General features: G+C 38.5%; 1 protein-coding gene across 1 annotated transcript; it reads right to left on the bottom strand.

Annotated features, from left to right (window-relative positions):
• Positions 1-2867: 2867 nt before the first annotated feature.
• Positions 2868-13919, bottom strand: LOC137099526 (uncharacterized). The gene is made up of 14 exons (XM_067476498.1): positions 13808-13919; positions 13552-13587; positions 12853-13164; positions 12212-12523; positions 11583-11894; positions 10952-11263; positions 9885-10178; positions 9464-9757; positions 9040-9333; positions 8618-8911; positions 8195-8488; positions 7681-8004; positions 4877-5017; positions 2868-4779 (listed from the first exon to the last, which is right to left on the bottom strand). The coding sequence occupies exons 1-14, from the start codon at positions 13848-13850 to the stop codon at positions 4475-4477; spliced, it is 3567 nt and encodes a 1188-aa protein (XP_067332599.1). The 5' UTR covers positions 13851-13919; the 3' UTR covers positions 2868-4474.
• Positions 13920-19017: the final 5098 nt, after the last annotated feature.

Here is a 19017-nt window from a genome sequence, read left to right as displayed (position 1 = left end):
TCAATGGGAAGGAGCAGAAGAGTTCTGCTGTTAGCTCATTCAGTTTATTCACACTTAATGTTATTTTAACAATGTTATTCATTAAGGAGTGATAACACTCTTCACCACCTAAGTCACAAAAACACTTCAAACCACACTTTTTTTGTAGATTTCTAAAATGCATCAATTATTTATGTTCTCCAAATCTTTGAATCACGTTTCCATAAGATTTTAATATATTTCTCCAGCAGATGTCCCCAAAGTGTTGATTCAAATGTTTCAAAACACTGAACCATTTTCTGAATCAATCGCTTCAACTTTGAAAGCTTCAGAAAGCCTCGATTGTCCCATCACTAGGGCAGAGGTTCAAAACCAGTCCAATACACGAAGTCAGGCCAGATCACAACAACAATGCTGGAGAGTCGACACAATGTGATCATAAGTTCATTAGAAACCAGTTATGTGGCTGCAGAGTCTTGAAATCTCTGTGATCCTAAATTCTCCCTTCTCTGCTGACTCCAGCACCAGTATATGTGGGGAAAACTGAGCAACCTTCCTCATCTTCTTCATGACCTTCCTCAGCACTCTTCCTCACTCTGCAAAAGTGCTGATCAACATGAGTTCATGAAAACAAAGAAGCAGAGCATGTGGTCACTGATCCTTTACTTGGACTTTGTTCAGTTCAGCATTTCAGTCACATGTTGAAGTGTCCTTGAGCAAGACACAGAACCCCAACTTAGTTGCTCCCTGTGACTGTTGGCCAGCTGCAAAGCAGCTCCCCCATCGGTTTATCAGTGTATGAGTGTGTGTGTGATTGTGAGTGTGAATGGGTGAATAAGAAGCAGTGTAAAGCGCTTTGAGTGCCAATAGGTAGAAAAGTGCTATTTAAGTGCAGAACATTTACCATTTACCATTTACCTACTGAAAAAGTCTTGTTCCTTTGGGTTATTTAGTGACAGGATATTTGTTATTCACAGATACATAAAAGTGTCTAACATTAATTATATATAATACATATAATAATAATTATATTTATACGGTTTATACTGTATGTATATCACATGAACTTGAGCGGAAAGCAGGCACTGTGGTACTTTTGCTGTAATATTTGGCCTGTGGCTCACTTCTTCAAATGTATTTCCTAAGTAACTTGTGTGCAGCTTGCCAAGTGGTTAAAAACCTAACCCATATCTAAAAAGGTAATACAACGAATCAGAGTTAAAACCATCGTCCATAACTTACAAAACATCTGGAGTTTTTGCACGAGTTATCTCTAACTTTCCATAAACTTATGATTACCCATGCTGCCTCACAGGTAGAAGGTTGCAGGTTCAAGTTGCCAGCTGCCGGTAACCTTTCTGTATGGACTTTGCATGTTCTCCTCGGGCTTGTGTAGGTGTCCTCCAGGTTCCTCCCACAGTACAAAAACATATGTGTTAGGTTAATTGGTGACTCTAAATTGTCTGTAGATATATGTGTGAGTCGTTGTCTCTTCGTGTATGTGTCTCTGGCCCTGAGAAAGGAGCATTTGTCTCCCGTCCTGGAGACATACACATCACAGATCAACACTCAGCAAAAAGCTGATAAAGTGAGATTCAGAAAAAGAGTAAGTGACCAACCAGAAGACAGATGCAGTTTGACTGATGTGTGGTTGTGTTAGTTAAGTTTGATCATCCACAAAGCAACTTTCTCAATATCACACTAACAGGACATTGGAAGATGTAATACGTGCTCTTACACTGGTTGGAGCTGCGTTGTTCATCTTTCCACACAAGTTTAACTTTTTGTCAAAGTAAGCTACGTTTGGTCAGGTGGTTTCAGTCTGATAGCTTGTTGTGCTTGTGGAAACTTTACCTGAAGCACAGAAGGAAAACGCAAATTTCCTTGTTAGAGATGCTACTTAGTTGTAATGCCACCAAGTTTTGTTTGTGGTTAGTACTGGCGTAGTCTGGTTTTGTTTCAGTATGTTACACTGAGGACTACAAAAGGGCAACAAATGACCTGCATAGATCTATTAGGGATGCAAAGAGACCGTACAGGCAGAACCTTGAGGGATTTTATGACTGCTAAGATCCAAGGAACCATAACCAACCAAGACACACTGGGGGGGACCGGTGACCAGGAAGAGTATGCAGAACACATTACTGATTCTTTTATCAGCAGATAAGGCCCTAAAGAAAATAAACCCAAGGAAAGCACTTGGTAACATTCCTGGGCAGCTGCTCATCACAGCTGGCAGAAGTGCTTGCAGACATCTACAACCTGTCTCTAGCACATGTTATTGTTCCCACTTTCTTTAAATTCACCAGCATACTATTGCTGAGAAAAACATGGTGGTGCTCACGACTGTGATTTGAAATGATGGTGATGGAAAATATTTTAAAAATCCATTCCAGACAACGCTGACCATTGCAGTTTGAATACTAGTAGAGCTCCACTGATGATGCATTCAACACAGCCCTCACACATCTAGAGGGCAAAGACACATTCATCAGAATGCTGTTTGACTACAGCTCAGCATTTAATAGAGTCAAGCCTTAGAAATTATCAAAGTAGCTCCTCACCCGTGGAGTGACACCAATCCTCTGTGACTGGGTACCAAACTTTCTAACTGACAGGCCCCAGCCAGTCAGAGTGGGCAACCACATGTCAGGTATCAGAACTGTAAGCACAGCGACCCCCCAGGGCTGTCTACTGAGCCCACTGCTGTGCACGCTATGACTTCATGTATGACTGTGTGGCCTAGAACAACACCAGCATCATTAAATTCGCTACAACACAGCCGTCATTGGATTAATCACTGGTGGGGCTGAAGCAGAATACAGAAGAGAGGTAACAGAGCTGGTGACCTGGTGCTGTGACAATAATTTCTTTGAGAGAGAGACAGAGGAAATGATTTATTGATCTGAGGAGAAAGACTGGAATGTGCACCGCACTTTACATCAGCAAGTGAACAGTTTTTAGCACCTCCCACCCCCCAACACAGACTTTAACATTTGCACCATCTTCTTGACAATACTGTCCCTTTAACTGCCCCTGTGTTGCTAGCAAGATACATATCTCTATACATTTGTTTTCTGTTACTGCAATCTCTGCAATCTTTGCTCATACATACAATAATCTAGAATATATATATATATATATATATATATATATATATACATACATACATACATACATACATACATACATACATACATACATACATACATGGACCACAGAAAGATTAGGTGATTAGAAAAAATACAAAAACATGTTAAAGTTAAAGGCTATGACACCATCTCTAAGCAGCTAAAGGTTCCTGTGACAACAGTTGCACATATAATTCAGAAGTTTAAAGTCCATTGAACTGTAAACAACCTCCCTGTGTGTACCAATTGAAGAGACAGATAATATGAATGGTAACCAAAGAGCCCAGGATTTTCAAAAGGATTAGAGGTGAACTCGAAGGTGAAGTTTAGGCTCCATCATATATAGAAGACTTCATAGCACCATATCATCCGAGTAGACCACTTTGATCTCAGAATGCAGGCCTACTTGTGGTTCCCAGAATTTCCAAAGGTAGAATGGGAGGTTGAGCCTTTAGCTATCAAGCTCCTCTCCTGTGGAACCAGCTCCATGTTCAGATTCGGGAAGGACACCTCTTTACTTTTAAGCTCCTTTCCTCCTCTTGTCCCTTTCTCCTCTCCTCTCACCCCACAATTGTAACCACTGTATGACATTAACAATCTGTGTTTTCTCCCGTAGTTGTCTTTCTCCTTCTCTGTCTCCCTCTCGCTGTCCCTCTTTGCAGGTGTCCCCGGCTTTGAAACTGTGTGTCTTCCAGTGTGCAGCTACTGGTCCAACCAACCTGCCCGATGTCTTGTTGTTGCTTTTGTTGCTCTTTTCTTTTCTTTCTCCACTTTCAACTCACGCCAACCGGTCAAGGCAGATGGCCGCCCACCCTGAGCCTGGTTCTGCTGGAGGTTTCTTCCATTAAAGTGAGTTTTTCTTCTCCACTGCTGCCTATGGCTTGATCCAGGAGGAATTGTTCTCTCTATACATCTTTATAATCTTGACTTTATTCTGTAAAGTGCCTTGAGATGACTGATGTTGTGAATTGGCGCTATATAAAAAAAGTTGAATTGAATTAAATAATTATTTTAGTTCATTTGTTACTTCTGATGATTAAAAAAAGTTAACTAGATGAATTTTAAGTAACAAAACTGGTAAAAGAATGTATTAAAAAAGTAAAATTATAAAAATGATTTTGGTGCAAATGTTTGTATCTCCCTTCATCAAATAAATATTTGATTAAATAACACATGTACTAGTTACTGTAAATAGTTTAATATTTTGTTGATAAATAAATAAAGAAATCTTTTTTGTGTTTTTGCCATTTCTAAATAAGGAGATGCAAACTTTTCACCTGTAACTAGTGGAAACATAGTTACCTACTAATGTTATAATAAAACTCCTAATTTTTTCCATAAATGTCCACACTTTGTTCAGAAAGTTACACATATACATTTACATAGACATCTTCATCATCACTCATTTTGCCTCCTTCATTATCTTCTTCATCGTGGTCTCTGCAGTCCTCTACACTAAGGCTGATCTCTTTAGGCTTTAAATCATTTTCAGCAGGACATTCTTCATCATAATCATGATCACTGTTACTCTCTGACTCCTCAAAGTCATCACTCTCTTCTTTTTCCACTGTCGCCACCTCCTCTTGATTTTCCTTCCTCACCAATTGATCCGCATCCATATACACGTCATCCTCTTTATTGTCATAATCGTTATTGTCTCTGGCAGGCACTGAAAGATAAGCATTACAGCAAAATATTAATGGGTGTGAACAGACTTTGATGAAAGTGTGTATTTCAAATAAGGAAACTTTATGTCCTGAACAAACATTGGCTGAAGATGAGGGTTGCAGGCTGGTCGACTTGTCTCCTCCTCCTCCTCCTGTAGATGAAAAAGGCCACCAACACTGGCAGCAGGAGCAGCAGCAGGCTCCCAGCAGTTACTGAGGACACCAGTGGCAACAAAGGCACTAGGAGGAAAAAGAATAAATCTAGTCTGTAAAATATGATTGTCACAATCTAAAACCTCATCAAACACAAAACATTTACATTTTAATTCCTGGACAGTGAGCAGGAAGGTCCACTACACAACATGCACTGGTGGAAAATGAGAAGCGAAACTAAAGATTTAGGTCTTTTGACAAAATTTTGTTTTAGTTTTAGTCGTTTGATGTTTAAGTTACTAATTTCTATTACCTTGTTGCACCAACAATAATTCCAACCATTACCTGACAGATCCTTATGTGTCAACCAGGTAGAAGATGTAGAGGAAGATTTAGATAGTTGGGTGCAAACATTCATTAATTAAAAATTAATTATTTTTGATAATAAGTGGACGGCTTCTGTAGATTTACTTTATTTTAGATGGCAATGGAGATGGAGGTCAGATCAACTCTACATAAATTTATTTTTGTGGATGAAGCCAGATTTAACCTGGCAAAAACAGCAAAAAGGTAGAAATGTCATTGGGCGGTAGCCTGCGAGGGTTGGATTAGACATGTGAAAATATTCTTCCCAAGGTGCATTGGCAGAGAAGACAAAAAATGTGATGTTGATGAAAACATATGGCCAAATGCAGAAGAGAGGGTGTGAGTGTTATAAATGAAGTAGTGTAAATCACTATGCAATAAATATGATATACAATAATATAGTACATGCAGCAAAGTGCAAAGATCTTATTCTATAATAAATTCTGATTTATCTGAAAAAAAAAACGTTCAAACATTAAAGATAAAATGTCTTTTATATAGTGTGTGTTTATATTCTATAGTTCAGTGTGCAAAGAGCGACAGTTTTAGAATTTATTTCCCTCTGAACCCTGACCTGAACCTGAAATTGGAACCGGATTGTTGCTGAACCAGGCCTGTCTTTTACCCTGATGACGACGATAAGGATGATGATGATGATAGGTACCCTGGAATGTGAAGCCCCCCTTGTTTTGATTGTTTCATTCTGCCTGACTCAGTATAAAAAACTGTCTTGCTCCGCTCAATCTTTTGCTGAGTTATTTCTAATGGATTTTGGGCCTGGATATACAGTGGTGCAAGGGGTGGACAGTACACACCGAAATTTGGTTTATGCCTAGTAAAGAAACATTTACGAGCAACCCGGTTCTTTTGAATGACCTGTGGGTAGGAGCGGAGTGATCCGTGTCCAACTTTAGAGCTGCTCTTTTTGATGTTGTGGCCAAATTTCACTCCCTGTCCTGCATTCACCCCCCTTTATGTGAAGAATGAAATCCAACTGTGTAAAACATTGTCAGCTTAGTTCCTGTAAAGGCAGTGTGATTGGTCTGTTGCTGTCCCTAAAAGCACAATTCCGTCAGTCAACCACTGCTGTTCTCTCTGAGCCAGGGAGGACAAAGTGAAACAGTAAGTGAATGGACAGGAAGCTGCTTTATTGAGAACAAAGCAGTAAATCAGTAAAATCAAACTTTACTTTCTGATTGTTTCACACGGGTAAAGTGCAAGAGCTGCTGTAACAAAACGTGAGAGGGAGGAAGTTTCTACTCTCAGCTGATTCCCGTTAACACGGTGCTGATTGTCTCTTACAAGCAGAAACTCAGATAATCAGCTTCTTGTCCAAATTCTAAATGGATTTTCACATTTGATTGTTCTGTAAAAGTAGAACATTTATAGGAAAGTCGACATTCACACCTCTCAGGTGTGAGACTACCTCCATCTCCCCTGACCAGCACCTTTAAATAAATATTGAAAAGACTTTGATCGCTATTTTTTGTTCTTTCATGGAACAACATTGGAATCAAACTCACAAATTAAACTCATTAAAGCGCCGCACTACCAACTGTCCCCTCCGGTAGATTGATGGACAAGTTTTCATATGTCTGTGGGTAACTGTATCGGTTCATTTGTTAAAGACATGTTGCAGTGTGTTAGTTATAATCCAAACATCAAATGTTCCCTTCAAAATTATTTTATATTTTAGTGGCTTATGAACCTTTTAGGAGACACGGTGACTGAACATGTAGGAAACAGTAATGTAATCTCATCCCGACCAATGTTAAAGAGACAGAGACACAATCTATAGGAAACCTTATGTCCATCACATCATCTTACGAAGTCACCATAAACACAGGGTTATGACAGCAGCTGTGTGATAGATCAGATTTAAAATTAGTTTTCACCAAGAAGTTGTTAATGCATCCACAGATGGTAGGATTCAGTACTGTGGATTGATGACGAGGACGACACTTTACGACGTCTGATGGCTGAAAAGATGAACTGCAGGTTGGATGTAATGAATCTTTTTTCTGAAATAAACACACTGCATTCCTGATGAAATGCCACCAGTAGGGTACCGCAGACACACCACACACAAAAACTATGACACTTTCAATGGCTACATCTGTAAATATTTAAAACCAAGATAAGATATAGTGTTTTTCCAATTAGAAACCACACAAAAACAGCCACATTAATTAAGTTTAGTTGTCTGTTTTGTTGTTTTGCTTGTCCAATCTGTCTGTCAATCTAAATCTAATGCATATCAAAGCTTATTTATGTGTTGGCAGGATAAACAGAGAGGTGTTATCCAAAAATCGTACCACTGTCATTATGTGCCATTAACCATTTCAATGACTGACAGCTAAAGTTAAACTGTATAGCCGACTTACCTTTAATGATGATATTAATGGGTGCAGTCCCAGTGGAAGTGAATCTCCGTGTAGAGAGTGTGACTTCATACACACAGCTGTAGTTGCCCTGATGTTCATACTCAGCTGCAGGGAAGTTAAAGGAAGCAGAGTAGTTGACTGCTGACTTGGTGTCAGTGATGTTGGAGCCAGAGAAGATAAGAAAGAAACGACCTTCCGAATAAGTGGAGTAAATGAAGCAGGTGATGCCAAAGTTGTAACCCCTGGTGACCTCTGCACCCTCAGGACCCAGGACCACACCTCTATTAGAAGATGTCAGAGAGATGATGGGCTGCTGCAGACTCACTAGATTAGAGCAAAAAAAGAAAAGAGCAGCAATGAAAACTTGCAATCACAACAGATCCAGATTCACACCCACAATATTATATTTGAAAATGAATTTTGATAACCTGTGCTGCATATTGATTTCTAACCTTATAGTAGAGCGTACAAAAGCTTAACCACTTTTATTTGGTGACATGTTTACTTTTCTTACCAGTTACAGAGAGTCTGACAGAGTCACTTAAAGGGGAGCTGAAAGTTTGACTTGAGCCCATTTTGTGATACTGACACTGGTACGATCCATCTTTACTAAAGTCCACTTTACGAATGTTGAAGGTAGCAGAGTTGGTATTTGATGTCTGAGTCTCTCTGAATGAGCTTGAGGTCTTTTGCAGAATGAATTTTCCACCTAAAACCTGAGTTGAGATTGAACAAGTGATGGTAACGTCTTGACCCCAGGTGACCTCACCAGCAGGACTCATGGAGATTCTGGGCTTTGGGAAGTTCACTAGAAAGCAGAGAACGATGACGGTGTTATCCTCTTCTTAGCTTAAATAATTTTGACTTCTCATCAGTTTGATTTATTTGCACAAGTGAATTGAACGTTAAACTTAGGAAACTGGATTATTTTTCTTACCAGTTACAGAGAGTCTGATAGAGTCACTTAAAGGGGAGTTGAAAGTTTGACTTGAGCCCATTTTCTGATACTGACACTGGTACAATCCCTCTTTACTAAAGTCCACTTTATGAATGTTGAAGGTAGCAGAGTTGGTATTTGATGTCTGAGTCTCTCTGAATGAGCTTGAGCTCTTTTGCAGAATGAATTTTCCACCTAAAACCTGAGTTGAGATTGAACAAGTGATGGTAACGTCCTGACCCCAGGTGACCTCACCAGCAGGATTCATGGAGATTCTGGGCTTTGGGAAGTTCACTGTAAAGCAGAGAACAATGATGGTGTTATCTTGTTCTTAGCTTAAATAATTTTGACTTCTCATCAGTTGATTTATTTGCACAAGTGAATTGAACATTAAATTCAGGAAACTGGATTATTTTTCTTACCAGTTACAGAGAGTCTGACAGAGTCACTTAAAGGGGAGCTGAAAGTTTGACTTGAGCCCATTTTGTGATACTGACACTGGTACGATCCATCTTTACTAAAGTCCACTTTACGAATGTTGAAGGTAGCAGAGTTGGTACTTGATGTCTGAGTCTCTGTGAATGAGCTTGAGGTCTTTTGCAGAATGAATGTTCCACCTAAAACCTGAGTTGAGATTGAACAAGTGATGCTAATGTCATGACCCCAGGTGACCTCACCAGCAGGACTCATGGAGATTCTGGGCTTTGGGAAGTTCACTGTAAAGCAGAGAACAATGATGGTGTTATCTTGTTCTTACCTTGAATCATTTTGACTTCTAATCAGTTTGATTTATTTGCACAAGTGAACTGAACATTAAATTCAAGAAAACTGCATTATTCCTCTTACCAGTTACAGAGAGTCTGACAGAATCACTTAAAGGGGAGCTGAAAGTTTGACTTGAGCCCATTTTCTGATATTGACACTGGTACGATCCCTCTTTACTAAAGTCCACTTTATGAATGTTGAAGGAAGCAGAGTTGGTACTTGATGTCTGAGTCTCTGTGAATGAGCTTGAGCTCTTTTGAAGAATGAATGTTCCACCTAAAACCTGAGTTGAGATTGAACAAGTGATGCCAATGTCCTGACCCCAGGTGACCTCACCAGCAGAACTCATGGAGATTCTGGGCTTTGGGAAGTTCACTGTAAAGCAAAGAACAATAATGTTGTTAAACTGTTCTTAGCTTAAATTATTTTGACTTCCATCAGTTTGATTTGTTTGCACAAGTCAATAAACTTTAGAGTCAGGAAATTGGATTATTATTCTTACCAGTTACAGAGAGTCTGATAGAGTCACTTAAAGGGGAGCTGAAAGTTTGACTTGAGCCCATTTTCTGATACTGACACTGGTACGATCCCTCTTTACTAAAGTCCACTTTACGAATGTTGAAGGTAGCAGAGTTGGCATTTGATGTCTGAGTCTCTGTGAATGAGCTTGAGCTCTTTTGAAGAATGAATGTTCCACCTAAAACCTGAGTTGAGATTGAACAAGTGATGGTAACGTCCTGACCCCAGGTGACCTCACCAGCAGGATTCATGGAGATTCTGGGCTTTTGGACACTGCCTGAAGAAAATAACATAATCAGGTTGAGACACAAGATTCAGTGCTGTATCTCAGAAGTGAGTTGTTTTTACTTGTGTTTTTTAGAGCTTAATGAGCATGAGAACATAACCACCTGAGTAACTATCATTGACAGAATGTAGGATGTGTCAAATACCTAAATATTTCCAGGTTTTGTTTATTCACCCCTGTTTATAATTCTAGGTGCTGATTGCATTAAACTTTTTAGAGTAAAATATTAAATATGACCCTGAGATAGATTGAGAATTGGTACCCAGCCTCTCACCCAATGACAGCAGGGATAGACTGCAGCAGCCCTGCAACTCTTCACAGGATAAACATTTCAGATAATGAATGAATGAATGGATAATAAATATGTTTGTAGTGTATATGACACTGATTCTGCCTTTGTGGCTGATATTTCAGAGCTTCCAAATATTGGTTTTATTTGAATATTCCTTTTAATAATGCTTCTTGTTGATTTTGAAAAACAAGCATTAGAGTGAAGTCTTAGTCAAGAAATAAAATGTGAACACACACGTCCTCTTATTGGTTCAGTTTTAGGGAACTGCTCAGTTTTATCAAACATTAGCTAAACAGTGTGACTTCTTCAATTTAATGTAGCTTTTCTGGTAAAGACATTACAGGTTTCACACCTTTGTAAATTGTGCTGCCTCCCTTCCAACAAACATCAGCATTATAGTCAGACTGTTGCAATGTTACTATACAACATTCTTTTAATAAAGATAAAGAAAATTATTAAAAATTCTTCTTACCTGAACAGATCACACCAGCGTCCTCTTTGTGTTTACAATCGTGTTTCCCAAATCCACTGTGCCCACAAACAGTCAGAGACCTTTCACTTCCTGAACAGGCCACTTCATCAAGCCAGATTTGTCCAGTTCCTTGAACAAAGTGAGCTGACTGAGCTGCACTTAGTGCTGTACCACAATCCAACTGTCTACAAACCACCTCAGCATCATTTAAGTCCCATCTGTCATCACAGACTGTTCCCCAGGTGTTGTTGTAATAGATCTCAACTCTTCCAGAGCACAGAGTAGATCCAGACGCAGCTAATCTGACAGGATCTGTAGGCAAAAAAACATAGGATCGGAAGGAAAATGAGTTTTATATGTTTCGTGTTCAACACAGCAACTATATTTTTAAAAACAGGAATGTTATTTATTTATCTGAGGATATACATGTTTGTATCAACACAACTGTAAACACCACTAAAAACCTTCTTGCACCTTGATGGCAAAGTAAGTAATCAGATGTGTCAGATCAATGTACCAGTAGCTCTTTCACATATCTAAGCTTTTTTCAGCTCTCAAACAATTCTGCAGATTGATTCTTGTTATGGTAGCCAGATTTTCTTAAGTGTATTTGATGCAAAGATTTTCTCACCTGAACAGATCACACCAGCGTCCTCACCATGTCCACAGTCGTGTGTCCCAAATCCATTGTGCCTACACTCAGTCAGAGACCTTTCACTTCCTGAACAGGCCACATCATCAAGCCAGATTTGTCCAGTTCCTCGATCAAAGTGAGCTGACTGAGTGGCATTTAGTGCTGTACCACAATCCAACTGTCTACAAACCACCTCAGCATCATTTAAACCCCATCTGTCATCACAGACTGTTCCCCAGGTGTTGTTGTAATAGATCTCAACTCTTCCAGAGCACCAAGTAGATCCAGACCCAGATAATCTGACACCACCTGTAGGCACAAAACATAGGATCAAAAGGAAAATGTATTTTATTTTTTTTTGTTCATCACAGCAACTATATTTTTAAAAATAGGAATGTTATTTATTTATCTGAGGATATACATGTTTGTATCAACACAACTGTAAACACCAATAAAAACCTTCATAAGCCTTTATGGCATAGTAAGTAATCAGATGTGTCAGTTCAATGTACCAGTAGCTCTTTTGTGTATCTAAGCTTTTTTCAGCTCTCAAACAATTCTGCAGATTGATTCTTGTTATGGTAGCCATATTTTCTTGAGTCTATTTGATGCAAAGATTTTCTCACCTGAACAGATCACACCAGCATCCTCACCATGTCCACAGTTGTGTGTCCCAAATCCATTGTGCTCACACTCAGTCAGAGACCTTTCACTTCCTGAACAGGCCACTTCATCAAGCCAGATTTGTCCAGTTCCTTGACCAAAGTGAGCTGACTTAGGTGCACTTAGTGCTGTACCACAATCCAACTGTCTACAAACCACCTCAGCATCATTTAAGTCCCAGTCGTCATCACAGACTGTTCCCCAGGTGTTGTTGTAATAGATCTCAACTCTTCCAGAGCACAGAGTAGATCCAGACCCAACTAATCTGACAGCACCTGTAGGCAGAGAACATAGGATCAAAAGGAAAATGTATTTTATATGTTTCGTGTTCATCACAGCAACTATATTTTTAAAAACAGGAATGTTATTTATTTATCTGAGGATATACATGTTTGTATCAACACAACTGTAAACACCACTAAAAATCTTCATGCACCTTGATGGCAAAGTAAGCGATCAGATGTGTCAGATCAATGTACCAGTAGCTCTTTTGTGTATCTTTGTATCTTTTGTGTATCTTTCAGCTCTCAAACAATTCTGCAGATTGATTCTTGTTATGGTAGCCAGATTTTCTTAAGTGTATTTGATGCAAAGATTTTCTCACCTGAACAGATCACACCAGCGTCCTCACCATGTCCACAGTTGTGTTTCCCAAATCCATTGTGCCCACACTCAGTCAGAGACCTTTCACTTCCTGAACAGGCCACTTCATCAAGCCAGATTTTTCCAGTTCCTTCACCAAAGTGAGCTGACTGAGTGGCATTTAGTGCTGTACCACAATCCAACTGTCTACAAACCACCTCAGCATCATTTAAGCCCCAGCCATCATCACAGATTGTTCCCCAGGTGTTGTTGTAATAGATCTCAACTCTTCCAGAGCACAGAGTTGATCCAGACCCAGATAATCTGATAGGATCTGTAGGCACAAAACATAGGATCAAAAGGAAAATGTGTTTTATATGTTTCGTGTTCATCACAGCAACTATATTTTTAAAAAATAATGTTATTTATTTATCTGTTGTTTGTATCAACACAACTGTAAACACCAATAAAAACCTTCATGCACCTTTATGGCATAGTAAGTAATCAGATGTGTCAGTTCAATGTACCAGTAGCTCTTTTGTGTATCTAAGCTTTTTTCAGCCCTCAAAGAATTCTGCAGTGTGGCTACTATAACAGAACGGATCCAGACCAAGATAATCTGATCTGAACTCCTATGCAGAACAAGTTGTAACAAGCAATATTTTAATATTTAGATCAAAATTATAAGGACGCCAAGTGTGACACACTAGAATAAACTGACCTGCACCAGTTGAAGACAAGGCCAAGAGAAATGAGACTATGGGAGAAAAATAAAAGCATTATCACGTTCAAAATTCAAAAATGTGCTGAAAGAATATTAGCTCATTTTTTAAGACTTAGATTTCTATTTGTTTTTCTAACTAAAGTGACATTTTCACCAACATGAACCTCCTTAATACAAAAGCTCTGGAAATGTAGAAAACTTCAAAAAAGAACTAGAAAAACCAGATGAACTACATTTGGAAAACATGTCTTACCAATGATCACAAAATGAAGGTTTCTCTCTTGTCTGCTCATCATGGTTCAGACTGAAAAGCTGCTCTGTATGATTGATCACTGACACAACAGACGACAGAAAACTGAACAGTGTGCAAAAGCACTTTATATCAATCATCCTTCCTAAAACAGTTCCTATTTATAGTGGGGAGTACTGTAGCATGCTAATTCATCTCTCTCTCTCTCACTCACACTTACACACACACACACACACACACAGTTAAGTATGAATAAAAAGAGTTCACCCCTTTTTTATTTATTTATTTTTTGCATAAAAGCAGGGCTGGCCAAAACTATTCAATGAAGACAGAAGAACACTACAGTGAACTATGTGGTTAGATTAGATTACTGAAAAGGAGAAGTCAGGGGATGGATAAAAGAACATTTCTTACTCGCTGATTCTCTTGAAGTACAGTTATATCCATCGTTTAAAAAATGGAAGGAATATAGAACATGTATGCCTAGAGCTGGCTGTCCTAAAAAATAAGTGACTGAGCAAGGAGGTTATGGTGTAAGACACCAGTGACTCCTCTGAAAGAGTGACAAGGTTCAGCAGCTGAGATGAAAAAGACTTTACAGACATATATACATACAGCGCATTGAGAAAGTTTTCAGACCACTCACACTTTTTAAATTTTGTTATGTTGCAACTTAAAACTACAACCATTAATTTGTTTTTCCCCATTAAACTACACTAATTGCCCCATAATGGAAAGGCACACACTTCTCCACAGTGGTGGAAAATAACAAAGTACAACTACTTTGTTACTGTGTTAAAGTAAATTTTTCATGTATCTGTATTTTACTTAAGTAGATTTAATAATAGCTTTCACTTTTACTCCACAACATCTAAGAGCAAATATCTATACTTTTTACTCCACATTTCTAATTAATATTACACCACAATCCCTTCACTCTACACATTTCATAATAAACCACTTTTTCCAATTTCTCTTCCCATGGTCTTATTTGATTTATTTGAGATATAAGCAGTACTCGAAGTGAGCTGGTTACTCTTTTGCTTCCTGAACTTCAACTTGGTGTTGCCTATCTTCTTCTTCACACTCGACATGAGTAGTTTAGAAATAAAATGAAAAAAAAAAATCAGATCTTTAACCCATCATTTATGTCTTTTACCATTAATTAATTAATGTCCAAAGAAAAGGACACGAAAATATTTGTCAAATAATTTTCTTAATAAAATAAAAAAATGTGTCCTTTCAGCTTATCCTGTGAGTTCAGGGTCGCCACAGCGGATCCTTTGTCTGCATGTTGATTTGGCAGTTTTCACGCTGGATGCCCTTCCTGACGCAACCTTCCCCAATTTCTACCAGGCTTGGGACCAACACTACACAGCTGGGGATGGGGTTGGGCTTTAGAGGGTTCAGTGTCTTGCCCAGAAACACTTCGACATGTGGTCGAAAAGAGCTGGGAGGGAACTTCAACCCAATGGTCGGTAGCCAGCCACTCTTTTTTTTAAATACTTTAAGTAAAATATAAATCATGTACTTACTTACTTTTCCTTAATTAGACATTTCAGTGGGTACTTATACTTTTACTAGATATTGTTTGTTTATTTGTACTTTTTCTAAAGTACAGTTTTTGAGTACTACTGTAAAAAACACATAAAAACCCACTTGGACTTTACAAAAAAGTACCTAAAGGACTCTCAAGACTCTGAGGAACAATATGTTCTGGTCTGAAATTTTTTACATCAATTCTAAATGTAATGTCTGGCAGAAATCAGGCACAGCTTATTACCTGCCCAATACCATCCCAACAGTGAAGCATGGTGGTTGCAGCGTCATGCTTTGGGCTTGGTTTTTGAGAAGCAGGAACTGAAAGACTGGGCAGGTTTGAGAAAAAGCTACAGAGATATACTCAAAAAAAAGCACTTGGGACAATAGTCAGCTGTTTACCAACAGTCTCCATCCAACCTGACTAAGCTTGAGAGGATTTGCAAAGAAGAATGGCAGAACATCCCCCCAATCTTAGTGTGCAAAGTTTTTTGCATCATATCCAAAAAGACTTGAGGCTGTAATTGGAACCAAAGGTGCTTCAACAAAGTACTGAGTAAACGGTCTGACTACTTGTCATATTTCAGTTTTTTCTTTCTAATAAATGTAATAAAATAAAATTTAGTTTTCACTTTGTCATTGTGGGCTCGTGTAGTGTAGATTAATGAGAACAAAATGAATTATATGATGAACAACATAACAAAATTTTTAAAAGTAAAAGGGGTCTGAAAAGTATCTGAATACATAGTACATACATATTCACCAATTTTATGGAAGAGTGGCAATGAGAATAAAAACATCAAATCTGTAAAGATGTGTCAGAGGGCACATGGGAGACTGAAGACTGAAGTCAAATGGAAGAAGGTTCTTTTGATTAACGCAGGGGTTTGCAACACGTCGCCATTTTCCAAGTAACTTACCAAAGGGTTAATGAATCCTACATCGTTTTGTAAATGTGATTAGTCAAATTTGAGTGGTCACTCGGCAAACCAACTTACATGTACAATTATTGTTCATTAGCTATCAGCACACCATTGCTTTCAGAAGCAGGGGTTTGCAACACGTCGCCATTTTCCAAGTAGCTTACCAAAGGGTTAATGAATCCTACATCATTTTGTAAATGTGATATATGAATGTCCAAGAACCAGTGTTTCAGAAAGTGTTTAAAATCCCTCTCAGTTGTCAGTAAGAAAGCGTTATCATATACAGACATTCTATAAAGTGCAGATTAGTTATAAGATAATTATTTTTTTTAACTAGTGACATTTCCACAACCAAAATCTCCTTAATTCAAATTCTGGGAATGCATAAAACCTCATCTAGTTTTTCTAGTTCTTTTTGAACTACATTATGTCATTGTGTCACTACATTGTGTCTTACCAATGATCAAGAAGTGAAGGTTTCTCTGTTGTGTGCTTATCATGGTTCAGACTTGAAAAGCTGCTCTGTATCATTTATCACTGACACAAGACAACAGAAAACTGATGTACACATCTGAATTTCTCAGCGTACAGAACCACTTCATATAAATAATTCTTCATAAAACAGTTCCCCAGTTTCTAGTGGTGACTCCTAAAACATGCTAAGCTTTCTAACTCACACGGGAGGTTACGTTTTGAATTAATCAGTATCCTGGCCAAAACTTTCACGATGATGAAAAAACAACACTCCAAGTCAGGGGATGGAAAAAAGAACATTTTCATAGTCATATAATATCTCTTGGAGCACAGTTAAAGTTTTTTCAATTGCTATCAAGCATTAGTCAATACTGAACCGGCTTTTTCAAAACTCTTCACACAGTCTACATTAGAGACATGGATCTCAGCGTAACAGTTCATCTCACCTCCAAAACTCTTTCTCAGCAACAAAACACATCATAACTAAACACATATAACATTCACACCCTCTCTTCTGCATTTGGCCACATTTTTTGTCAACATCACATCTTATGTCTTCTCTGGCAATGCATCTTGGGAAGAATCTTTTAGAATTTCTAATCCAACCCTGGCAGGTTTCAGGAGAAATATCTCCACACTCTCCATTCATAGCATCCAGTAAAGACAGCTGGTCATGTGGAGAGTGGTCATAAACCTTCCACCTCCATGCAGAGAAAAACTCTACTGTATTGTTCAGGAAGGGGGTGAATGGAGGCAAGAAAAAGACAGACATCCTAGGATGTGCAGCAAACCAGTCAGTGACTGCAGCAAAATGTCGGAATGTCACATTATCCCTTATAGCTACAAAGGTTGTCTTCCTTGTCCTTTGGCCTCTCTCCCCTACTGGCACAAGTTAATTATGCAGGTCATCCAAAAAGGAATTAGCCTTTCTGTTTTGTAGGGACCAATGAGGTTTGTACAAAAGCAAACCATCATTGGAGAAGGCTGCACACATTTGCTCTGGCCTGGGACATGCACAGTTGCCCAATGACATTTCTTCCTTTCTGTTTTTTTTTTTGCATATGAATATATGTGGAGTTGGTCTTGCCTCCAATTTCTTTACCATGTAAAATAAAGTAAATGTACAGTAAATCACATGCATAGCTATGTATGTATTCTGTTTATTGAACAGACATCTTATCTGGACATATTGATAACAGAGTTCTTTCATATCTGCTTGCTAATTAGCAAAACACAGGTCACCTCAGTAGTTTTTCAGCTGTAGACTGCACTCAGCAATATTTTTTTAATAGGTTTTCTATAGTTTTTAATGTTGCTGCAGCAGAAATACACGTTCTCTGACTGAGAAAGGAATTCATGAATTTTTGTGACTGTCGTTACTGAATGCATTATGTATAAAAGCAATTAAAAGTGATTCAAAGTTTTCTTCACATGGACTTCTGTTATGGTGATTGTGTGAAGAGTTTTGACAATTAATTTAAAACTGTAAATCCATCACTCAAAAAATATGGCACATGTAAAAAAAATTAAAAGTTGGCCTAGAGCAGGCCATCCTCAAAAACTAAATGACTGTGCCTGGAGAGTAGTGAGGGAGGCCACCATGACACCACTGTAGGAGTGACAAGCTTCAGCAGCTGAGATGGCAAAGGCTGTAAAGACATACATACAGTTTCACCAATTTTATGAGAGTGGCACAAATGAAAAAATGTCAACGTTTGTCAGAAGGCAAGAAAGTTCTTTTTTTCTAATGAGAACAAAAATGAGCTTTTGACCATCAGAGTACACACTGAAGCCAGGTAATCTCAAAAATCTCGGTTTACAATAAAACTGGTTCCAGTAGGTGTCTAACAGATCTGCTCCCACCTAAAATAGTCTAGGTGTTGGTTTGGGCCTGTTTTGGCATGTGTTTGTTTGTGCACACTGTACATACTGTACAGTACAAATGGTATGTTTGTATGTTCTGTATACTTTACACTAAAACAACTTAAGAGAAGTTGTCCTTGCGTTTAACACTGTTAGTGTATGTATGACTGTAATCAACACTGATTCTGCTCAGATAATGCAAATGCATCATCGACTGCTATTTAGTCCTAAAAAAAGGGAGCAATTTGACACTTTAAGAACAGTGAGAAGAGAAAACACATGTACAGAAGTAGAAGTTGCCAAAACGAAAGAAACCTCCTTTAACGGAAGAAACCTCCAGCAGAACCATCCTCAGGGTGGGCGGCCATCTGCCTTTACCGGTTGGGGTGAGTGGAAAGTGAAGAGAGAAAAGAA

This window comes from Channa argus, chromosome 15 (assembly GCF_033026475.1).
Source record: "Channa argus isolate prfri chromosome 15, Channa argus male v1.0, whole genome shotgun sequence".
NCBI lineage: Eukaryota > Metazoa > Chordata > Actinopteri > Anabantiformes > Channidae > Channa > Channa argus.
Note: the sequence above shows the minus strand (reverse complement) of the source record. Positions and strands in the feature narration are given on the sequence as shown.